The sequence below is a fragment of the Sciurus vulgaris genome (assembly GCF_902686455.1).
Source record: "Sciurus vulgaris genome assembly, chromosome: 12".
Lineage (NCBI taxonomy): Eukaryota > Metazoa > Chordata > Mammalia > Rodentia > Sciuridae > Sciurus > Sciurus vulgaris.
The window spans coordinates 53,664,027-53,689,871 of NC_136473.1; the positions used below are offsets into that span (position 1 = coordinate 53,664,027).

The following is a 25,845-nucleotide window of genomic DNA, read 5'->3' on the forward strand; positions in this document are numbered from 1 at the left end:
TGTATTGATCAGTAATTTAAAACACATCTTTTTTTAACCCTCCTTTCCTTACAGCAACATTTTTCTAAGAGGTTTATGTTATTCAAAATGCCATACTAAATAAATGGATTTCTACCATTTAAATAAGCTTTTTTTACTCAGAGATCTCATCATTTAACCAGAGCCCATGCAGAATCGCTAGAAAAGCTGACAGTCTGGGCTCCTTGTGCCGGTAAACTCTTACTCTCTGCCCAGCCTTATGCTGAGCTGCTCTGTGAAAATGTTTTGAAATGGTACCTTCGTGTGTGTGTGTCTGTTGTATGTGGTTTCTCCCCAAGTAGACCAAAAGTCGCATTGTGACAGTGACGATTTGCTTCTGTTCTCTGGAAGCCTCCATAGCGATTTGCACAGTACTTTCTGCACTGTGTATATTCCACTCTGTGCACGTAGTGGTGTCTGCAACCCAGGGTTTGTGAATGGCACATCCCATTTTAAAACTAAAAATGAAATGCTGATTCTGTGCATTTTTTATAGCTTGTTTTTGACCATCAGGCAAGAGGATTAATTCCACTTTGCTTTTAATTGGCACCAGCCAGACATTCTGGCTGATTTTAGTTGAAGCTCTACATAAACTTTAGCTACTCCTTCCGTCTGTATTCCCCAGTACTGCGAGAGCTTCTTACAGTTATGAGGTTGTTTTTGAAGGAGGTAAAGGGAGATATTTAAATATCTTTGGTAAAACTGTGATCTTTCTTTATCAAAGTGAAGGGAGTGTTCCTTCTCCCCAGGCAGGCACTTAGATGAATCAGCAGTAAAATGTTAACAGTGTGATTTGCATTGCGATTTAAAACCTGGCCAGGGAAGAGCTCAGAAAGGTGGACACTGGCTGGGAGTGAGCCTCTGCCAGCCTTGTAGTGCATATGATATGTGCTGGAGGTCAGCTGTGTGCTTAGGGCTCAGCCTTTCTCCACTTTCACGCTGAGAAGGACTAAATAGGGCACAGAACCGGCATCTATGCGGTTTTGCCTCTCTTCTTTCTTTTCCGTCATTGTCACTTTCTGGGTTGCTAAGCTTGTGGATTGATGTCTAACACTGCCCATTGTGTATTTGTGATTTGCGTTTTGTAATTAAGAGGAACAATGGGAGTCCATGGGGTCTCGTTATATATAATGGTTGGTTTAATTTGTTTCACTTCTATCTTGTTAATTGTAAATTGATCATTAAGATTTGAATTCTAATCTGTCACCAGGGTTGTGAGTATTGAGGCTAGAGCAATGATCCTGGTTTTAATCACTGATGATGAGAAACAAATTTTATAATTTTGGTACATATTGCAGTTCATATATTTTAACACTATATTTTATGGTGTTATAAATATTGTTAAATGACTTTTAGTGTAGTTTTACTGTGTGGACTATAATGTATAAATTATATTACTGTTTTGGCAACAGTAGGTATCCAACTGTGTGAGTTTAATTGAAGTGAAGAACACACACCCGATTGAACTGTTTTTTCCCTCTTGCATGTTCAGATGATGTTAGGTTGGGATACTACAAAAATTATGTTCTACAGGAGGAGACTGATAGTGGCCTTCTGCTGATTATTACCAAAAGTCAAAACAGTCTGAAAAAATAAAAAATGAAGGTGTCATATTTTCCCTTTAAAAGCAATTGTCCTTATAATCGGCATTATAGTAGTAAAATATCTTATATTTCATGCAATGCACTTACATAATATAAATGGTATGTAAAAATGCAGGGGAAAGTTTGTGCTTCTGTAAAGCTAAAAATTACCTAAGTTTTCTATGAAAATGGATTGAGTCAATTAAACTTTGATATGAGACTAGGATAATCACACCACAAATGTATCTCTAAATTAAAATAGAAATTTGTATGTTTATTCTTTGAACTTTGCAGATTAGTAGTTATATGGCTATATCATGATCACTAAATAGGTAAAGGATACACACACATGCACATATACCGAATTTTTATTGAACAATAGAAGTTGGTAGGCAAATTAACATTTTTTATTTTTATGATTACATAACACACTTTCAATGTAGGGAATTTGGAAAATACAAAGAAGAATTAAGGGGAAAAATTCCTGTGCCATTAGCATCCAGAAATAACTATTATATCCTTTTGACATATTCCTTTTAATCATTTTCCATGTGTATGTAAATGTGTTATGTGCATGTACATTTATATTGTGATTGAGATTATGCTACATCTGCTTTTTACTTAATATTATCTCATTAATGAACATTTTCCTACATCAGTAAATACTCTGGAAACAAAATTTTAATTGAGTCATTTGTATGCATAATAATTCATTAGACATTTAAGATGTTTCCAATTTTTAGCAATTCTGAATAATAATATGACAATAACTTTGTACATAAATCTGGATTTTTGATGATTCCCTTAGTAGAGATGCCTAAAAGGGATTGCTGGTCCAAAGATTATGTATGAATCCTTCAATGTGTGTTACTTGGCTTAAATATTACACTGAATTCTGCTCAGTATACATATATATATATATACCCATTTGAGTATGTGACATTAAAAAGTGAGAGATTAAAAAAAAAAGAAGACAGAGAGGCAATAGAGCACAGTGGGTAGAACTACCTACCCCTTTAGAGTTGGATAGATTATTAGTCTGGCTAGTCGCCTTTTGGGTAAACTTAGGCAAATCATTAAATTTCATATTTACCTCATGGAGAACCAGAAACCAACATTTACCTTGTAGGTTAATTAAGATCTTTAAAGTAAAGAATGGATTTCACTATCTGGTATAGAATAATCATATAATTAATATTTTATAGTAGTATCTGGCTTTTATTATGAATTTCTTTGAATAAAAGTGAAAGTGAATATTTTATAAATATTTATTGACCATTTTTTTCTTCTGTAAATATTTTTCATATTCCTTGTACTTTCCTAAATTGTAATTTTGTTGGAGTGACATTAGCACCTTATCTAATTATGCTTCATCTTCATTTGTCTTGTTTTTTGTAAATATTCTTTATACATTTTTAAATTAATAGATTTTAGTTCATAGAGCAGTTTTAGGTTCACAGCAAAGTTGAGCAGAAAGTACAGAAAATTCTCAGATATGCCCTGTCCACCTCCCAATACACAACCTTCCCCACTATGGAATTTTTACGTTTTTGTATTTTTTAAATTTTTTTTTCAAAATCAAAATAACTTTAAAAAAGACATTATTATAAAAAGTCATAAAATATGGAATGAGATAGATTTTTAGAAAGGGCATTTATTCCTAATCCTATCACCCAGAAATAATTGATATTAATATTTGGTATACATGTCAAAATGTTTTTTAATTATAAAATGAAATCATCTTATAAATACTAATTTCTCAATATTTTTCCTTTCTTACCATAATGTCATATTTTGAGGTCTGTAAATAACACTGATAAATAACCACAGCCTCAGAACAGTATCTTGATTTCCTTTTATATAAGTAATGTAATCAATCTTCTATTAATAGATTTTCAGATATTATTGATAAGTTTCCAGATATTGGGTTGCAGAGCAAGATTTTTTTCTAGAAACAATGCTACTATAAATATTCTCACACCAACATATATTTTTTCAAATGTATGATTTTTATTTGTAAAGATTTTAGATTTTATATTATAAAATCTATTTTTTTTTTGTTCTTTTAAAAAATACTTGGAAAGCATCTGAGAATAGGTAACTTTTTCTTATCTGTTTAAAGATCTTTTTTTCCTTTTGGAATTTATTTTTTGAAGTGATAAGAGATACTAATTTTGGAAGGAGTACTAAATTAAAACCTTACAACTGCCTTCTAAATTATTTTATATAATATGTGATTTTGAAGGAGAAAAATGTCATTATTAACTCATGTAGACTATTTTAAATCTGAGTAATTTCTTATTTGAAAAAGCAAATGTAGATTGAGTACTTGATCTGAGCTTGAAGACGAGATAATCTATGGTCTCACCTGTAATCCAGTAAGAAAGATGAGGCATAGAGCACAATTCAAAAGCATAAATTGCAAGCTAATGTATGCGTAAAGGCTCGAGGTGGTTTCAAAAAATATGCTGACATATTGAGAACTGGAAGGTATTAATCTGGGCAAATTTCCTTTGGGATGACATTTGAACCAGGATGAAAGCAAAGTGAGAATGAGGAGAATTATAAGAGAGATTGCTTTATACATGTGAGATGAACAATTTAAGGTAAGATTTCCCTTATCGAATCCAAATCCTTTCCTGACCAGAAAGAAAAGCCTATTTTACCTAAAGGAGGAATCCTTCCTTTAGAAGAAATTAATTTTGCATCAAAAGTCTGTAAATTTCAGGAAACAAACTAAGTGTTAACCTGGAAACTACTCATAATATAGAAGAATTTTGAAATTTCAGTTCTAACTGATGAGGTAGTAGGTGTGAGAAGATGGTGGCTGTGAGTAGTGACTTAGAGTTTAATAAAAGAAAGACAAGGATATAATTCTCCTTGAATATATATCTTTCTGATCTTCAAATTTTGAGACATGAGATTGTCATCTAAGATGCTAAAAACAGCCTATTTCCAGAAGTACATCAGCCATCACCAGATGAGGTATCTGTGATCCCAAATGAAATTCTTAAACCCAGAAAGGAAATTAGGATAATGGCACCTGACTTAGCAGGGTGGAGAAAGGTGAATCTTAAGTCTTTACAGAGGGTGATCCATATGTACAAAACAAATGGATCTGCTCCCAATTTCAGGAAAACTTGGAAGACATGGTCTGAAACCAAAATTGACAATTCCACCTTCTCTCTGTGCAACCAGGTGACTGCCCCTCCTCCACACAGAAGACCAGGGGTTTCCTCTTTGAAAAGATTAAGCTCAAAAGCTCTGGTTACAATAGGGCACTGAAGTTAGAATAGAGAGATTGAGAGAAGGTTTGCATTCTGAAAGAGGAGATCTTCACCCCAGTTTTCACTCAGTTCCCAGGCCACAGACCCTCAGGGTTGTACACAAGAGCAGGAAACTGGAAGTTCCTTCTCTTGAGAAACAAATGGCCATAGTGAAAAGAATGACATATTAACTGATGGCTTGACACTCAATCAGCCTATACTGAAAGTACTCTCTATTGAAGAAAACAAATGTGCACAAGTGTATATGTAATTGTAATTTACTACTTGAATAGCAAAGACCAATATTTAAGTAGTATTTATAATGTTGATACTGATATTAAACTTTAACAGAAATACTGGTAATTACATTGGAAGCTAGGAATGGAAGAAGAGGAAGGAGGCATGTAAAGAGTATAATCTTCATTTGCCATAGGTCACTAGACTTTTTCTTTACTGATGAAAAAAGAGATAGTGGTATGAACACACCTAAAAATATAAATACCAGAAAAAAACAGTTTTTAAAAGATTAACACTATTCATCACTGCTTAGCTTGATTGGGAGGTTTCAGGGCAGAAGACTACTGTTTATCATTATTAGACCATTTAGAACTTGTATTAATCATGGTTCTTCAGAAACAGAACCCACAAGATACCTACTGATCTTCCAATCAATAGATCAATCTTAATCTAGGTCAGTCTAAGATCAGAAAAAAAGAAAGAAAAAACAGAAAGATTGATTGATTTAAGGAACTTTTACTGCAATAGTGGAGGCTAGGTAAGATTGCAATTTTCAGGGTAGGCAGGCAGGCTGGACAGCCCAGGAAGAGATGTGGTTCAGGTCTAGAGGCCATGTGCTGGCCAAATTCCCTCTTGCTCATGGAAGGTCACTCTTTAGAGAAGTCCTTTCCACATTATGAAGAATAATCTGCTTTATTCAAAACCCACTGATTTAAATGTTAATCTTATCCACAAAATACCTTCACAGAATATCCAGAATAATGTTTGGCCATATATCTGGGTACTGTGGCACAGCCTAGTTCATACATAAAATGAGTCATTACAGAACTAGTTGATTTTTAACCATATACCATTAAATTGACTGTGTTAACTATAAGAAACTTTTATAGAAATGAGGTATGGGATTACTTCTGGAAGAGCTTGGTGGCTGGCCTATAGAAAGCACTCAATAAATATTTGTTCAATGAAGTCTAGTATTTTTTCAAAAAGTATTTTTAATTGTAAATGGATACAATGCCTTTATTTTATTTTTATGTGGTGCTGAGGATCAAACCCAGTGCTCACAGGTGCTAAGCAAGCACTCTACCACAGAGCTACAACCCCAGCCCTGAATTCTAGTCTTTTTATAAAGAGAGTTGATTATCATCACTTTTCCCTTGTTCCTTAGAGAAGCTATTTTATTGGAGTAAGTTGAATTATCTCTGTAGAGACTTGAGTCTGTACATCTAGTATCCCTCTACTAGCATTTTGAAATTTCTGAAATATTTATTTTGCATCAAATAATTTTAATTACATTGTTACATTTAAGTATGAATTTTAAGATATTAAGGTTATGCAATAAAAATATGCCTTAGTAATAAACTTTAACCTTTAAATAATAATAACATCTATTATTTCTGTGTTTTCACCTCTTTAGATCTGAAATAGCTCAACTCAGTCAAGAAAAGAGGTATACATACGACAAACTAGAAAAGTTACAGAGAAGAAATAATGAATTGGAGGAACAGTGTGTCCAGCATGGGATAGTACATGAGACAATGAAGCAGAGGTAATCAAAGTTTAATAATAACTAATGTGCTGTATTTCGAATGTGTTTGATTCACAACAGAGGGGACTTTTGGAATATGGCTCAAAATCTAATACTTCTGTGTATTTATGCTCCCTTAATATAAGTTCCTCTTATAGAGAAGAGGAAACAGTCCCTTATTATTCTCTAAATACATAGAATTAGATTTAATATAGAATAGTGGAGAAAAACCATCTACCTTTAAGGTCTAAGTTGGTAATATTGTAATTTAGAGAAAATCCAAAACTTTTCTTTTAAAAAGTAAGTTTTATTTGCTTTAAGACAAAGCATTTAGTAGCCCTAAAGACATTAAATATTTTATCAGAGGTTGTGTTGATAGTACTAGAATCAGGATTTGACTCTAAACCCTTTGCTTCTTTTTTTTTTTTTTCACCCCTATATTGGTGCTAATAATGCTCACTTTGATAAAAAGTTCAAGTAAAAGTACCTTACTCATAATAGCCACAAGTAAATGTCATCAGCAATTGTTTTCTTTTTCTGGGTGAAAAAAAAAAAAACCAGCTCAGAGCAATTAATGGATTTACTCAAAGTCACAGAAGGAATAAGTGGTAGACCTCAAACTTGAATCTTGATCTTTTGACTCCAAATTTCTTTTTCTTTTTCTTTCTTTTTTTTTTTTTTTTTTTTGTGCAGTATTGGAGTTTTGTTTGTTTTCTTTTGTTTTTGGTAGCAAACACAGATCCTTATTATTTTTTATGATGCCATTTCTAATTTCTTTGTGATACTTGAATTCTCAAGAATAAAATTCTGAGTATTCCATAGCCAACAATGAGTTGGTTTCTGCAGATTTGGGCTTTTATACAACAATCAAATAATAACGAATAGCCTTCCAGTAGAGATCATTTTCTAGGTTTCTAGTTCCCCATCCCTACCCCATCCCCCAGCCACCCCATGCCTTTTCAAAAATAGTTGTTGATGTAATTGAGAAAAAATTAAAATGTTCATAAACTCCTTTTATTTTTTAATTTAAAGTAAACATAGCATGTAGGGGTAGAATAATTTTGTAACTTTAATTGTTATTGAATAAATGAAAAGCAGTCAGAAAATAGTACTACTTTCAATCACTAAAATATTAAAGTACAAGTATATCTGCAAATAATCATTCATTCTTTTACTTGTTAAAATAATCACTGAAGCCTAGCCCCTGTTCGAGGCCAGGAGTCAGCAAACTTCCTGTAAAGGTAGAGAGAGTAAATATTTTAGGATTTGTAGATCACATGAGGTTTCTGTAATAATAGTGTTCTTTGTTTTGTTTTTTAGGAGCCTTTAAAAGGTAAAGACTATTCTTAGCTAGAGGGCCAATAGAACAAGCCAGACAATGGACCTGTGGGCCTTAGTTTTGCTCCTGTACGAGGCAACTAAGGCATTTTTCTAGTATTTCTTTTTAAAATTGGTATCTTGCTTTAGAGTTCACAAAATGTACTAATGTATACTTTCTTAAGTACCTTGAGGCAAACCTGGAAAGGAGCTGTTTTTATCATCTCAATTTCCAGATGGAGAACTAATGTTCAGAAAGATAAATTTGCAAGTAAAGGTCAGAGAGCAAATTAATGACTCATTCTTTCAACAAATATTTATTGATTGCTATGTGTCATGTTCTCTATCATGTGCCTGCACTGAAATAGCAAAGTAGATATGAATCCTATTCTGGTGGAGCTTACATCTTTACAGGGAAGGAGAATATTGACAGAAGAATTTTATGAATATCTAATTAACTATAACAATGATCAGTTTCATAACAGAGCAATATGCTGTGTGGTACAAGAACATTTAATAAGGGGCCTTTTCCTGATTAGGCAAATTTTCAGTGAGAAAATAACATTTACATGTATAAAGGATGGGGTAGGGAGTATTAGTCTTCTAAAGAGGAATTGACAAACTTTGCCCCAGCCCATAGCCCATTTTTATGGCTCAGGAACATATGGCTCAGGGTTAAAGTAGTTCAGTCAATGAGTCTTCTTGGCCCACAAAACCTAATATATTTAGTTATCTGGTCCTCTCCTAAGAAAACTTGCCAATTAAAGACAACTATAAAACTGAAGATTCTGATGATTCTGACATAGGAAAACATGGTACTTTTGAGAAAGAATTTTGAGTATTATTATAAAGAAGCATGGAAAGGGTAACATGTCATGAGGTTGGATAGGTTGGCTTTGAGTTTTTGTTGTAGACCTTTTATTTTATCCTATTACTAATAGGAAGAAATTTTAAAAAAAAATTTTTTTTTTTAAATAGAGGGGAATGATGTAATCAGATAATAGCCCAGAGCAGATAATGGATTAGAGTAGAACCATAGTATTTATCCAAAAGCAATTAGAGAGTTATTGGAGTTGTCAAGTGATGATGGTGGTGGTGGTGGCTTGGGCTTGATAATAATGGGGATAAAGAGAAGCAAATAGATTGGGTAATTACATAGGAGATAGAATCCACAGTACTTAATTGATTGGCTCTTGGTTTTGGATAGAGAAGGGGAGCATGTCAAGAACCCATGTTTCTGGCATGAGCAAGGCGGGGGGGGTCTAGTGATGTTACTTACTGAGAACTAGAGAACACTTCAAAGAACTAGGTTTTTGGCTGAGATTGCCTAGGTTTGGAATGAGACCAAGCGGTAAGTTTTCACTATGTTGAATTTAATGTTCGAATGCATTGTTCAAATGGGTATGTTGAATAAGCAGGTGAACACAAGGGGAAAACTAAGGATATAGGCCTGGGCTGGAGATAGAAAGCTCCTTTAATCTCTGAAGGATATTTCAAACTTTGGTAATAAATAAGGTCACCAGAAAGAAACATAATAGGAAGAAAGAAGAATTTACCGATCCTAAGAAATACCAACACTTTTAAAGGTAAAGGTAAACATTAGCAGAAGATTGAGACAAAGCAACCTGAAAAATAATTAAAAACTAAAAGAACTTGTTATCACACATATGAAAGTATGGAAATGCCTAAGGGAAGAGGAAGTGATCAACCAGATGCTGCTCAGTAAGATTAAATAAGACTGAAAAGTATCTATTGGCTTTGGTGACAAGCACATCACTGGTTATGTTAACCAAAGCAGTTTTAGTTAAAGAGTAGGTAGATTAGAAACCAATTAGTTGGAGTTGAAAATCTGATAGTGTGAGTTGAAAATCGGAAATAGCAAATTTAAACCACTTTTTCATGAGGTTTAGCTGCAAAGGAAGACAGAAAGCAAGAGAAAAAGAGGGACCAACTATTAGTGGGGGATATTTTGGAAGGGTCATTTTAAAACAGGGAATTTTTTTGGTTTTAAGTTGGAGTAAATGTAAATGCATTAAAGTCTGATTGTAAAGATCACTAAAGTTGTAAAGATCAAGAAGATTAAATTTTCCAGCAGGTGATAAGGAACCTCTTGTGTCCAAATAGGCAGTCTAGGGAACTCATGATAAAGATGACTTACCCTCCCATTTCTGTTTTAAAATAATTATTGATTCACATATTTCTCCCTGGAAAATAGAACCCAATGAGAGCCCCTCAGTCTATTAGTAAACAAGGCCCCAGGTCAGTACACTCCATTGAACACTAGTGTTGTCTCATCTGCTCTGTACTGTGTCACCAACACCCAGCAATTCTGTGTTCTGTCAGTTATATGTTCTACATAGTTCTTTTCCTTTCACGTAGTAATGTATTCTTTAAATGATATATATATAAACCATTATCTAAAGACTTAAAGCTTCTGATTGAAATGTAGCAAACTAGTAATGAATTTAAATTTGAAAATTCTCCTGTAAACTAGCCTCAAAATACTCTTTACCAAATCTACACATTCTATTTTTCTAATGGATTTTTTATTCTTTTTTAAAAATATATTTTTTAGCTGTCAATGAACCTTATATTTATTTATATGTGGTGCTGAGAATCAAATCCAGTGACTCACACATGCTAGGCAAGCGCTCTACCACTGAACTACAACCTCAGCCCTAATAATTTATTCTTCAAAAACCAGTATTAAAATACAAAATACATATTCATTTTTTATAATTTGACATTTTAATTTTGAGATTAGGACTTCACTTAGTTTCAAAAGAAATACTTGAAAATAGAAGCCTGAAAATTTAGAAAAAATATTTTTAAGTTGATTTAAATGGACAGTATGCCTTGATTTTATTTGCTTATTTTTGTATGTGGTGCTGAGGATCAAACCCAGTGCCTGACACATGGTAAGCACGTGTTCTGCCACTGAGCCCCAGCCCCAGCCCAAAGCTTGAAATCTTTTCTTTAAATTTTTATTTGTATGTATTCTAATTAGTTATACATGATAGCAGAATGAGTTTCAATTCATTGTACATGAATGGAGCACAAATATTCATTTCTCTGTTTGTACATGTAGAATCCATATCATTCACATGATCATACAAGTACCTAGGTTAATGATGTCAATCTCATTTCACCATATTTCCCACTCCTCTGCCCACTTCTCTCCTCTCACTCCCCTCTGCCCAATCTAAAGTTCATCTACCCGCCCCTACCATCCCTTCCTGAAAACAGAGATGGGTTGGAACAACAAGCATTGAGCAGGGATTAATCTTGGAATGGGGGAGGGACATCTCTTATACTGCAGCAGGCAAAAAAGAGAATATGAGTTTATAAATGCACATCTGGGTCTATGGTGCTTATAATGTGAGCAGAAATTAAAGGTAGCTTATTCTGTGTTTAGCAGGCATCTGTTTGGTGATTCAAAAATGAAAAGATTCTACTCTGCCTCACTACCATGGTTACAGATAGCCTCTCTATCTGGGCTGGTGTGTTAACTTTCTGTCACTATAACAAATACCTCTGTTAATTGGCTCACAAAGAGAAAGGATTTATTTGGGCTCCTAGTTTTAAGAGGTTTCAGTCCATGATAGATTGACCCTATTGCTTTGGGCCTGTGGTGACTCATCAAAGGAGAGAATGCATATCAGAGCAAAACTGTTCATCTTATGGCTGGAAAATGAAGAAAGAGAGGGGAAGAGAAAGAGACTGGGGACCTAATTTCCCCTTCATAGATACATCCCAGTGACCTGAAAAACCTCTCACCAGGCCCCACCTTTTAAAGTTCCACCACCCCCAAGCTGATGGACCAAGCCTTTAGCACATGTACCTCTGGGAGACACTTAGCCAAACCATAGCAGATGGTCAAGGAATTGTAAGTTGGTAATGCAGAGTAGCTGTGACACTACCTGCTGTCTTCTGGGAAGTCACTCTGGGCTGTTCCCATGCCTCCAGAAACCCCAGAGGCAAGGAGAAAGAGTGTCCTTAGGGACCACTCTCCCTTAGTAGCTTGGGCAAGAATTGGTTGTCCTGGATCTTTTTTCTCTGTTCTTTCCAGTTTATATAAACCAAAATTATTGCTTATCCTAGATTTGGATATAAGGTTTCAAAACTTGCCCCATCCTTGGGGAATTTTATTGAGTTGGACATTTCTCATTTAGAAGAGCCATCAAAGCTTCCTGGGCAGTGACAACCCAATGAAATACCCAAAATTACAGGTCTTGTCATCAATTCTTATGGACAGCTTAAAAGTCTATTAATTGATTATTAAGTAATGAAATTTAGTTTTTGTGAATCAAAACAACTTACTGAGAATGCTAATACATTATTCTGCTGACTGCCTCCTTTCCTTGTAAAGCTCCTGGGATATAGCACAAGCTCTGATAGTTTGACTTCCAGTAATCTGAGGGAAAGGGCATTTACTTATTACTATGTTATCACTGTTGTACTGAGGTCAAATTTTGATTTTCAAATGGTACTATTCTTGCTTTTAATTATAAATTGTTGATTTAGCTTCAACATAATAATTTAGTGTGGGGCTGTTTTGTTAACCCCCTCCAGTGCAGTGTTCCATACTTGCATCAGCATTGTAATGCTTTCCCACAAACTCCATTTCAAGTACTCTATGAATTGTAATTCAGAAGTAAATTTTCTGTATCTCTTTTGCTAAAGCAGATGACTGTATAATCCTCACCTCCTATCTCCCACATCATCACCGATTTTCTGTAGAAAGGGACTCCTTTGGTCCTCCTTTGTTGCTATTTGCAAATGTGTGTTTTGTTTTTGTTGTTTAATAAATGACATACTATTCAAAGTAAATTAACGAAATTCCTGGATAATTTTAGATTTATGTGCCATTATTTATAATATAAAATTGTTATTTTTTTATTAACAAAATGGTAATGATTCATATATAGCTAGAAAAGGAGCTTCTTATAATTTGTTTATTTTGAAAATATTATTTGTTATCAGTGGAGTTTGTTTCACTGACCTTGGAAATGTGTGGATTAGGTAGGCTGCATCACCTATAGGGTCTAACAACAGGTGAATATTATGCAGAGGAAAGAAGAAAGCTATTAAAACCAGCAACAGCTTAGCAAACTTTCACCTGTTCACCCAAAGTATACCAACATTATAAACTAGTTGGGGTTAACAAGTATTCCCTTTAAAGTCCATTGTTCTTTTTTTTTTTTTCTTTTTTTTAATTGTAAACAAATGGGATACATGTTGTTTCTCTATTTGTACATGGAGTCAAGGCATACCATTTGTGTAATCATAAATTTACATAGGGTAATGTTGTTTGATTCATTCTGTTTTTTTTTCCTTCTCCCCACCCGTCCCACCCCTTTTTTCCCTCTATACAGTCCTTCCTTCCTCCATCTCACCACCCTCCTTAACCCTAACCCTAAACCTAACCCTAACCCTAACGCTAACCCCTCCCACCCCCCATTACATGTCATCAACCGCTTATCAGCGAGATCATTCGTCCTTTAGTTTTTTGAGATTGGCTTATCTCACTTAGTATGATATTCTCCAATTTCATCCATTTGCCTGCAAATGCCATAATTTTATCATTCTTCATGGCAGAGTAATATTCCATTGTATATATATGCCATAGTTTTTTTATCCATTCATCAGTTGAAGGACATCTAGGTTGGTTCCACAATCTGGCTATGGTGAATTGAGCAGCAATGAACATTGATGTGGCTGTATCTCTGTAGTATGCTGATTTTTATGTCCTTTGGGTATAGGCCAAGGAGTGGGATAGCTGGGTCAAATGGTGGTTCCATTCCAAGCTCCATACTGCTTTCCAGAGTGGCTGCACTAATTTGCAACCCCACCAGCAATGTATGAGTGTACCTTTTTCCCCACATCCTCGCCAACACCTATTGTTGCTTGTGTTCTTGATAATCAGCATTCTGATTGGGGTGAGATGGAATCTTAGGGTAGTTTGGATTTGCATTTCTCTTATTACTAGAGATGTTGAACATTTTTTCATATATCTGTTGATTGCTTGTACATCTTCTTCTGTGAAGTGTCTGTTCATTTCCTTAGCCCATTTGTTGATTGGATTATTTGTATTCTTGGTGTAGAGTTTTTTGAGTTCTTTATAGATTCTGGAAATTAGTGCTCTATGAAGTATGAGTGGCAAAGATATTCTCCCACTCTGTAGGCTCTCTCTTCACATTACTGATAGTTTCCTTTGCTGAGAGAAAGCTTTTTAGTTTGAATCTATCCCAGTTATTGATTCTTGCTTTTATTTCTTGTGCTATGGGAGTCCTGTTAAGGAAGTCTGATCCTAAGCCAACAAGTTGAAGGTTTGGATCTACTTTTTCTTCTATAAGATGCAGGGTCTCTGGTCTGATTCCGAGGTCCTTGATCCATTTTGAGTTGAGTTTTGTGCAGGGTGAGAGATAGGGGTTTAATTTCATTCTGTTGCATATGGTTTTCCAGTTTTCCCAGCACCATTTGTTGAAGAGGCTATCTTTTCTCTATTGCATATTTTTGGCCCCTTTGTCTAGTATGAGAAAATTGTATTTATTTGGGTTTGTGTCCATGTCCTCTATTCTGTACCATTGACCTACCTGTCTATTTTGGTACCAATACCATGCCGTTTTTGTTACTATTGTAAAGTCCATTGTTCTATACATTATTGATAAATCCCCAAGAGGACTTGAAGCCACATTTTATTTTATTTTATTGGGAAAACCTGAAGTCAGATTGCTGCCCTCCAAATAACGCAGAAGGTTTCCACCCTTTAGGAGTTAGAATTTTGGTCTGGAAGTAGATAGTGAGTTCTTTAAAACAGCCTATGCAGTTACCATAGATAGAACAAGGCAGATGCTGTAATAACTGTCACCTGAGAAAATATTAAATGGAAAATTGACCCAATAAAAGAAACTTAGGAAAATGTCAAAAACTTATTTATGTAATTTATGCTTTTGCCCACGATAGACCAATACTCAGGAAAAAGAAAAAGACTGCCTTTCACTTTTATCAAATATTTCTCGAGCACTTATTTGTGTTATTCAACTCTCTGCCTCTATAATGAAATACCTGAAATAATTAACTTATAAAGAGAAAAAAGTTTATTTTGGCTCACATTTTTGGAAGTTCCAGTCCATAATTAATTGGACCCATTGCTCTGGGTCTCTGGCAAGGCAGCAGTTATGAGAGAAGCACGTGGTGGAGCAGAACCACTTTGTGCATGGCCAGGAAGCAAAAGAGAAGAGTGTCCCAGGATTCCATAGTTCCCTTCACAGGTACCCCCAATAACCTCCCAATAGGCTGTACCTCCTAAAGGTTCCATCATCTTCCAGTAGTGCCACCCTGGGGTCCAAGCCTTCAACACATGGGCCTTTGGGGTCCTTCAAGATCCAATCCGAAAGCACCCAGAAAACCACTCCAGATGCAGGAACCGGCACAAGAGATTTTATTAAGCAGACGAACAGAATGTCTGCCCTTAAGGGTGAGAGAGAAAGAGAAAGAGAGAGAAGAGAGAAGCGGGGAGAGAGGGGGCAGAAGAGGGAAAAAGAGAGGGCATGGAGAGAGCAAATGGCAGAGGGACTCCTAAGTGGAAGTTTGAGGGCTAATCGGATCAATGACTGATGAGGAAGTTAACAATCTAGATTGTACAATGGTGTGTGGGGTGCCTAATCAGGGGAGAAATGACTGCAGCCTTGTTCCCTTCACAAACTATGGCATTATTATATGCCACTGATGTGCCTGTGATACATCCATGATCAAGCAAAAATCCCTCCCCTCACATTCTTCAAGCTACCTTCAGGTTTGAGTCCTTTGCTTTTTTTTTTCTTTTCTTTTCTTTTTATGGTACCAGGGATTGAACTCAGGGACATTCACCCACTGAGTCACATTCCTAACCGTTTTTTGTATTTTATTTAGAGACAGGGTCTCACTGAGTTGTTTAGTGCCTCACTGTTGCATGTTCATAACCACTTGTTGGTTATGAACATGCAAACCTCCTGCCTCAACCTCTGGAAGAGTCCTCTGCTTTTAAGACCTAAAATGCAAAATAGAGTATGTATCACTGTTAAGAGCATGCACCCTAGAACCGGGAGTCTGTGGGTTTTCCTCTCTTTACTACTTTCTAGCCATCTGATCATGAGCAGATTTCTTCATCTTAAATTTCATTTCCTCACTCTTTTTTTTCTGTGAAATGCTACCTTGTAAGGTTGTGAAAATTGCCTAAAATAACCCATAAAAGTCTTTAACTGTTATTGGCACAGTGTTAGTGCTCATCCAGTGTTTTATGCGATTCATTCAGTATCCTTCATTCAATAGTTATCAGGCCCTTAATACGCGCTGGGCTCTGTTCTCCATTCTAGGGATGTGGTAGGCTTCGGAGGCTTGCGTTCTAGAAAGTTGTTTATTTACATTATGGGTTAAATTGGCTCTCATGAATTTGTGAACCAAAATACCATGTTTACATAATGTTATTTCTAAGGGAAAATGCCTTCTGAATTTTTAACAGCTGATTTATGGAACAACATTTTGGACCATAACTTGGGATATGCCTGTGATGTTCTTAGTGAGATTGTGTGTATGCGTCTATGTGTATTCTGTTTGTATTCTGTGTTCAGTTCTCTGTATAAGCCCCAAATAAAATTTCAAGGGGATGATATACCTAGTTGTTTTTTTTAATCATATTTTTAGCATAGTAGGGAATTAAGAGCATTTTTTAAAGACCTTTATTTTTTTTAGAGCAGTTTTGTGTTCACAGCAAAATTGTTGAAAAGGTACAAAGGTTTCCCATATACCTCCAGTCCTCACACATGCATAACCTTTCCCACGGTCAGTGTTCCCCAATTATACAACTATTGCAATTGGCAAAACTACATGGCACATCATAATCACCCCAAGTCACCTAAAGTCCAATCACTTTAGGTTTCACCCTTGGTTTGTTTTTTTTGTTTTTTGTTTTTTTGTTTTTTATTCTCTGGGTTTAGACAAATGTACAATGACATAATCTACCATTGTAGTATCATCCAAAATATTTTCACTGTTCTGTAAATTCTCTGTGCACAGCCTTTTCATCCCCTGTCAAACACTGATCTTTCTACTGCCTCCATAGTTTTGCCTTTTAAAGAATGTCATATGGTTGGAATCATACAGTCTTATAGCCTTTTTAGATTGGTTGCTTTCTCTTAGTAATATGCATTTCAGTGTCCTTTTCATGACTTGATACCATGTTTCTTTTCAGCACTGAATAAAATTCCATTGTTTGGATATACTACTGCTTATTTAGAGATTTACCTATTCAAGGACATCTTAATTGCTTCCAAGTTTTAGTAATTATGAATAAAACTGCTATAAATCTCCATGTGTAAGATTTGATGTGGATATACATTTTTAATTCCTTCACATAAATACCAGAGTATGATTGCTAAATTGTATAATAAGAAAATATTTTTCTTATTATACAAACTGACTTCCAATGTGATTGTACCTTTTTTCTCTCCCACTAACAATTAATGAGAATTTCGATGCTCCACATTAGCACTTGATGTCGTCATTATTGTGGATTTTAGCTGTTACAATAGGTGTGTACTGGTATTTTATTGTTGTTTTAATTTGCATTTCCCTGATGGCATATGATATGGAATATATTTTCATGTGATTTTTTTGCCATCTGTATATGTTCTGAGTTGTCTTTGAAGGTTTTTGACCTTTTTAAAATGAATTTGTTTTCTTACTGTTGACTTTTAAGAGTTCTTGGGTAGTTTAGATAACAGTCCTTTATTAGATGTGTCCTGAGACTAATTGTATAGATCAGTAGACGAGCATGAGGCCCTGAGTCCAATCCCTACCACTATCCCCCACAAAAACCTATAAATATTTGCAAATATTTCTTCCCAGTTTTCCCATTGTCTTGACAGTGTCTTTTGCAGTACATAAATTTTTAATTTTAATGAAATTCAGCTCAGCAATTGTTTCTATCATGGACCATCATCCTTTGGTGTTATAGGGTGTCATAGTTACAATATCATTGCCTTACCCAGGGTCATGTAGGTTTTCTCAAATATTGTGCTTAGGAATTCTGCAGCTTTCTGTTTTACATTTGAGTCTATGATACATTTTCAGTTAATATGAAGGGTGTGAAGTCTGTATCTAGATTCACATTAGTTATTTTTTTGACATGTGGATGGTCAGTTGTTCTAGCAATATTTGTTCAAGACTTTCCTTGGTCCATTTACCTTATCTGTTTGATAAATCAGTTGACTATCTTTATCTGGAAGGAGCATTCTTCTGACATCCTCAATTGTAACTTCATTCATTAGATTATTTTCTTTCAAAACAGGGGAAAAAGAAAAAAAGACTAACAGTTTAACTTCCATCCCTGAAAGGGAAAGTATAATAACACTTAAAATAAAAAAAAAAACTGTGAGAATGCAAAATACTAAGAAATTATTAATGCCTGGTTGGAGACAAAAATGCTGACAAACCATCTATAATCAACCAATTTAAAAAGTTTTGTGATGTCTGTGATTTTTGCTTTTTAAAAAATTATCTGGATAATAAACAATGTTCAATTAATAATAACTGTTAAACACATGTTAGAATTGTATAAAGAATCACAAGAGGCTATGAGCATTAAATATGTATCTGTAGACAGATCTTTTAGTTGAAAGTCAAACTTCTCCCATATAGCCAATATAAACGTCTTCCAGTCAGTTAACCCTTTAAGGCAGCATTTATCTCTTTCTTTTATCTTTTAGGTAGATTGAGAACTTCTGATTAGAATTTTTATTGTCTCAACCCTTAATATTTAAATTTGAGCGGGGTGCAGTAGCACAGTCCCGTAATCCTGGTAACTGGGGAGTCTGAGGCAGGAGGATGGGAAGTTTGAGGTCAGCCTGGGCAATTTAGCCTGTCTCAAAATAAAAAAGATAAATAAAAAGAGTTGGAGAATTTAGCTCAGAGATAGTGCTCTTAGTATAAAAATTTAAAAAAAGAAAAGATTTAAAATTTAAGTTAGCACTTTTCAATATAAATAGGGTTTGTTTTTAATTTCTCTAGTCATGTTTATTGCTTTGCCTAAAACCCTCTATAATTTTAAAAATTAAATATTAAATGTCAAAACTTAAAGCTGACGACCTGGTGTATACTCTCTTTTTGCATCTTCTAGTTTATAAATATGCCCCTATATTTATTAAGCACTGGGCACAAAAGCAAAAGTACATGGTATCTACTGTTTAGAAGCTTCCAATCGAGTGGGAGGCACAGACAAATCATAAGGGTACAATATGCTATTGTTATCATCAAGGTATCCAGTGTAGGTCCAGGTCACTGGTGTCTTGAACAAAGAATTGAGCAAGACACACACAAGTAACAGGCAAAGTACAGATTTCTTAAAGGTGAAGGAGGAAGTAGCACTCTGTAAGGTAGAGTGGCCCTGTGAGAGAGGTAGGCTCAAGGTCCCACTGTCCGGAAATTTAGTGTTTTACATGCTGAGCTGTGAGGCATTCTTTCTCCAACCAGATTAAAGACCTTGCCACATTGCTGTCATTGGTTACCTTATGATACTGGATTAGAATGTTGTCCAATTTCAACCATTGATTACTTTAGAAAAACCTAATTAGTATACTGCCCTATTTACCCACCTTGGTCATTTTTAAAATACCTTTGCCATTTAAAACACCTTTGCCTTTGCCATTTAGGTGTCCCTGGACTCCTACCTAACACTATGATAACAGTAAAACCAGAGTGCTCTGGGGGCATAGACTGGCAATTTGCCCAGGTTTAGAGGAAAAGGATACAGTTCATTAGAGAAAGGACACCTAACCTTATCCTAAAAAGAAGTTAAAGTACTCTTTTTTTTGGTACCAGGGATTGAACCCAAGGGCACTTCACCACTGAGCCACACCCTGAGCCCCCCTTTTTTTTTTTAAAGTATATTTTTATTGTAAACAAATGGGATACATGTTGTTTCTCTGTTTGTACATGGAGTAAAGGCATACCATTTGTGTAATCATACATTTACATACGGTAATGTTGTTTAATTCATTCTGTTATTTTTTCCCTTCCCCCCCACCCCCACCCCTCTTTTCCCTCTATACAGTCCCTCCTTCCTCTATTCTTGTCCCCCCCCATTATGTGTTATCATCCGCTTATCAGCGAGATCATTCTTCCTTTGGTTTTTTGAGATTGGCTTATCTCACTTAGCATGATATTCTCCAGTTTCATCCACTTACCTGCAAATACCATAATTTTATTATTCTTTATGGCTGAGTAATATTCCATTGTATAAATATACCACAGTTTCTTTGTCTATTCATCAATTGAAGGACATCTAGGTTGGTTCCACAATCTGGCTATTGTAAATTGAGCAGCTATGAACATTGATGTGCCCGCATCTTTGTAGTATACTGATTTTAAGTCCTTTGGGTATAGGCTGAGGAGTGGGATAGCTGTGTCAAACAGTGGTTCCATTCCAGGCTTTCTGAGGAATCTCCACACTGCTTTCGAGATTGGCTGCACTAATTTGCAACCCCACTAGCAATATATGAGTGTACCTTTTTCCCCACATCCTCGCCAACACCTATTGTTGCTTATATTCTTGATGATCTCCATTCTAATTGGGATGAGATGAAATCTTAGGGTAGTTTGGATTTGCATTTCTCTTATTACTAGAGAAGTTGAACATTTTTCTTTTTTTTTTTTTCTTTCTTTTTTTTTTTTTTTTTTGAACCTCTCTCCTGGGTTCCTTTTCCTGGGGCTGGGGAGATAGCTCAGTTGGTAAAGTGCTTGCCTTACAAGCACAGAGCCCTGTGTTTGATCCCCAGCACCGAAAAAGAAGACCCTCTTCCCTTAAAGGAAAAGGAATGTCTAATAAAGTACAATAAACTGGAGACCAGGTCTGAAGAAGCCCTGAGCACACAAAACTGGTTAGACCTCAAACTGACCTTAAACTTGTTTCATTTGCAAACATAATCAAAACAACCTGAGCCAGATTTTGCCAGGGACTTTATTAAAGAAAAACAAAACTTAAACAATTTGAAAAAATTAATTTATAATTATAGAACTAGTGATTTGTCCAAAAGGATAGACAAAATAAGGCAAATTGTATAAATAAAATATTTTCGGTAAAACAAACAGGTTTGCAGTAAGGTCTGCTAAATAAAATATTTTCTTTGCTTTAGTTCCTTGTTCATTCCATAAAAACCTCCCACTTCCTTTCTCTTGTTGGAGTTTCACATTTGGTTTGAAGCTTCCCAATTCAAGAATTCTACTTAAGAAAATAAACTCTTTAAAAATGTATTGAGCAATTAACATTTTAGCATGCCTAAAAGAAGATAATATAACTTAACCGAGGCAATGGAAGAAATACACATAGCAGCAATGTGGCACACAGTAAATGCTTAATAAAATACACACAGAAAATTAATAGATATTTGTTTAAAATAACAAATGTTTAATATAGGATAACCATGGATATTATCTGAATAAATCATAATGTATATTTTCTTATATGTCATCTCTCTCAAAAATTTAGTTCTTTAAATTTTAGGATATAGATCAGAATACTGATTTTTTTATTATTTAAACAAGTGGGATACGTGTTGTTTCTCTATTTGTACATGGAGTAAAGGTGTACCATTTGTGTAATCATAAATTTACATAGGGCAATGTTGTTTGATTCATTTTGTTATTTTTTTGTCCCTTTACCCCCCACCCATACCACCCCTCTTTTCCCTCCATACAGTCCTTCCTTCCTCCATTTTTACCACCCTCCTTAACCCTAACCCTAAACCTAACCCTAACCCTAATGCTAACCCCTCCTACCCCCCATTATATGTCCTCATCTGCTTATCAGTGAAATCATTCGTCCTTTAGTTTTTTGAAATTGGCTTATCTCACTTAGCATGATATTCTCCAATTTCATCCATTTGCCTGCAAATGCCATAATTTTATCATTCTTCATGGTGGACTAATATTTCATTGTATATATATGCCACAGTTTTTTTATCCATTCATCAACTGAAGGGCATCTAGGTTGGTTCCACAATCTGGCTATGGTGAATTGCCATATTGTGGCTGCCAATTGCAGCTATGAACATTGATGTGGCTGTATTTCTGTAGTATGCTGATTTTTAAGTCCTTTGGGTATAGGCCAAGGAGTGGGATAGCTGGGTCAAATGGTGGTTCCATTCCAAGCTTTCTGAGGAATCTCCATACTGCTTTCCAGAGTGGCTGCACTAATTTGCAAACCCACCAGCAATGTATGAGTGTACCTTATTCCCCACATCCTCGCCAACACCTATTGTTGCTTGTGTTCTTGATAATCACCATTCTAATTGGGGTGAGATGAAATCTTAGGGTAGTTTGGATTTGCATTTCTCTTATTACTAGAGATGTTGAACATTTTTTCATATATCTGTTGATTGCTTGTACATCTTCTGTGAAGTACCTGTTCATTTCCTTAGCCCATTTGTTGATTGGATTATTTGTATTCTTGGTGTAGAGTTTTTTGAGTTCTTTATAGATTCTGGAAATTAGTGCTCTATGAAGTATGAGTGGCAAAGATATTCTCCCACTCTGTAGGCTCTCTCCTCACATTACTGATAGTTTCCTTTGCTGAGAGAAAGCTTTTTAGTTTGAATCTATCCCAGTTATTGATTCTTGCTTTTATTTCTTGTGCTATGGGAGTCCTGTTAAGGAAGTCTGATCCTAAGCCAACAAGTTGAAGGTTTGGATCTACTTTTTCTTCTATAAGATGCAGGGTCTCTGGTCTGATTCCGAGGTCCTTGATCCATTTTGAGTTGAGTTTTGTGCAGGGTGAGAGATAGGGGGTTAGTTTCATTCTGCTGCATATGGATTTCCAGTTTTCCCAGCACCATTTGTTGAAGAGGCTATCTTTTCTCTATTGCATATTTTTGGCCCCTTTGTCTAGTATGAGAAAATTGCATTTATTTGGGTTTGTGTCCATGTCCTCTATTCTGTACCATTGACCTACCTGTCTATTTTGGTACCAATACCATGCCGTTTTTGTTACTATTGCTTTGTAATAGAGTTGAAGATCTGGTATTGCGATACCCCCTGCTTCGTTCTTTCTACTGAGGATTGCTTTAGCTATTATGGGTTTTTTATTCTTCCAGATGAATTTCATGATTGCTTGCTCTATTTCTGTAAGGTACATCATTGGGATTTTAATTGGAATTGCATTGAATCTGTATAACACTTTTGGTAGTATGGCCATTTTGACAATATTAATTCTGCCTATCCAAGAACATGGGAGATCTTTCCATCTTCTAAGGTTTTCTTTAATTTCTTTCTTTAGTGTTCTGTAGTTCTCATTGTAGAGATCTTTCACCTCTTTTGTGAGATCAATTCCCAAGTATTTTATTTTATTTTCCATTCCCAAGTATTTTATTTTATTTTTTTCGAGGCTATTGTGAATGGGATAGTTTTCCTAATTTCTCTTTCCAAAGATTCATCACTTATGTATAAAAATGCATTAGATTTATGAGCATTGATCTTGTCACCTGCTACTTTACTGAATTCACTTATGAGTTCTAAGAGTTTTCTGGTGGAATTTCCAGGTTCCTCTAAATATATAATCATGTATTCAGTGAACAGGGATAGTTTGAGTTCTTCTTTTCCAATTCGTATCCCTTTAATTTCTTTGGTCTGTCTAATTGCTCTGGCTAGAGTCTCAAGGACGATGTTGAATAGAAGTGGTGAAAGAGGGCATCTCTGCCTTGTTCCAGTTTTTAGGGGGAATGCTTTCAGTTTTTCACCATTTAGAATGATATTGGCCATGGGCTTAGTGTAGATGGCCTTTACCATGTTAACGAATGTTCCCACTATCCCTATTTTTTCTAGTGTTTTGAGCATGAAGGGGTGCTGTATTTTATCGAATGTTTTTTCTGCATCTATTGAAGTAATCATGTGATTCTTAACTTTAAGTCTGTTGATATGGTGAATGACATTTATTGATTTCCGAATGTTGAACCAAACTTGCATCCCTGGGATAAAACCCACTTGATCATGGTGCACTATCTTTTTAATATATTTTTGGATGGAATTTGCTAAGATTTTGTTGAGAATTTTTGTGTCGATGTTCATTAAGGATATTGGTCTGAAATTTACTTTCCTCAATGTGTCTCTGTCTGGATTAGGTATCACGGTGATATTGGCTTCATAGAATGAGTTTGGGAGGGTTCCCTCCTCTTCTATTCCATGGAATACTTTGAGGAGTATTGGAAAGAGCTCTTCTTTAAAGGTTTTATAGAACTGGGCTGAGAACCCATCTGGTCCCAGACTGTTCTTTGTTGGTAGGCTTTTGATGACCTCTTGTATTTCATTGCTTGAAATTGATTTATTTAAGTTGTGTATGTCCTCCTTGTTCAGTTTAGGTAATTCATATGTCTCTAGAAATTTGTTGATGTGTTCGTGGTTTTGTGTTTTGTTGGAGTATAGATTTTCAAAATAGCTTCTAATTATGTTTTGTATTTCACTCGTGTCTGTTGTGATATTTTCTTGTTCATTCCGAATTTTAGTAATTTGAGTTTTCTCCCTCTTTCTCTTTGTTAGTGTGGCTAAGGGTTTATCATTTTTGTTTATTTTTTTCAAGAACCAACTATTTATTTTGTTAATTTTTCCAATTGTTTCTTTTGTGAGAAGTTGAACATTTTTCATGTGTCTGTTGATTGCTTGTAGATCTTCTTCTGTGAAGTGTGTGTTCATTTCCTTAGCCCATTTGTTGATTGGATTATTTGTATTCTTGGTGTAGAGTTTTTTGCATTCTTTATAGATTCTAGAGATTAGTGGTCTATCTGAAGTATGAGTGAAAAGATTTTCTCCTACTTTGTAGGCTTTCTCTTCACATTGCTGATAGTTTCCTTTGCTGAGAGAAAGCTTTTTAGTTTGAATCTCTCCCAGTTGTTAATTCTTGCTTTTATTTCTTGTGCTATGGGAGTTCTGTTAAGGAAGTCTGATCCTGGGCCAATATGTTGAAGATTTGTACCTACTTTTTCTTCTATAAGATGAAGGGTCTCTGTCTGATCCTGAGGGCCTTTGAGTTGAGTTTTGTGCAGGGTGAGAGATAGGGGGTTAGTTTCATTCTGCTGCATATGGATTTCCAGTTTTCCCAGCACCATTTGTTGAAGAGGCTATCTTTTCTCTATTGCATATTTTTGGCCCCTTTGTCTAGTATGAGAAAATTGCATTTATTTGGGTTTGTGTCCATGTCCTCTATTCTGTACCATTGATCTACCTGTCTATTTTGGTGCCAATACCATACCATTTTTGTTACTATTGCTTTGTAGTATAGTTGAAGACCTGGTATTGTGATACCCCCTGCTTCGTTCTTTCTACTGAGGATTGCTTTAGCTATTATGGGTTTTTTATTCTTCCAGATGAATTTCATGATTGCTTGCTCTATTTCTGTAAGGTACATCATTGGGATTTTAATTGGAATTACATTGAATCTGTATAACACTTTTGGTAGTATGGCCATTTTGACAATATTAATTCTGCCTATCCAAGAACATGGGAGATCTTTCCATCTTCTAAGGTTTTCTTTAATTTCTTTCTTTAGTGTTCTGTAGTTCTCATTGTAGAGGTCTTTCACCTCTTTTGTGAGATCAATTCCCAAGTATTTTATTTTTTTTCGAGGCTATTGTGAATGGGGTAGTTTTCCTAATTTCTCTTTCTGAAGATTCATCACTTATGTATAAAAATGCATTGGATTTATGAGCATTGATCTTGTCACCTGCTACTTTACTGAATTCACTTATGAGTTCTAAGAGTTTTCTGGTGGAATTTCCAGGTTCCTCTAAATATATAATCATGTCATCAGCAAATAGGGATAGTTTGAGTTCTTCTTTTCCTATTTGTATCCCTTTAATTTCCTGAGCCCTTT

The 25,845-nt window shown here is 35.2% G+C and overlaps 1 protein-coding gene across 4 annotated transcripts in view; it reads left to right on the forward strand.

The window, feature by feature from the left end:
• SDCCAG8 (SHH signaling and ciliogenesis regulator SDCCAG8) overlaps positions 1–25,845 on the forward strand; it is a 249,952-nt gene that overhangs the window by 164,235 nt on the left and 59,872 nt on the right. For all 4 annotated transcript variants that reach the window (XR_013758046.1, XM_079106102.1, XM_079106103.1 and 1 more), the window contains one exon: positions 6,522–6,653. Coding sequence is in view for 3 of the 4 variants with exons in the window: in XM_079106102.1 (XP_078962228.1) it covers positions 6,522–6,653 (132 nt within the window). In the remaining variant the exon portion in view is untranslated. The remainder of the gene's footprint in view (positions 1–6,521; positions 6,654–25,845) is intronic.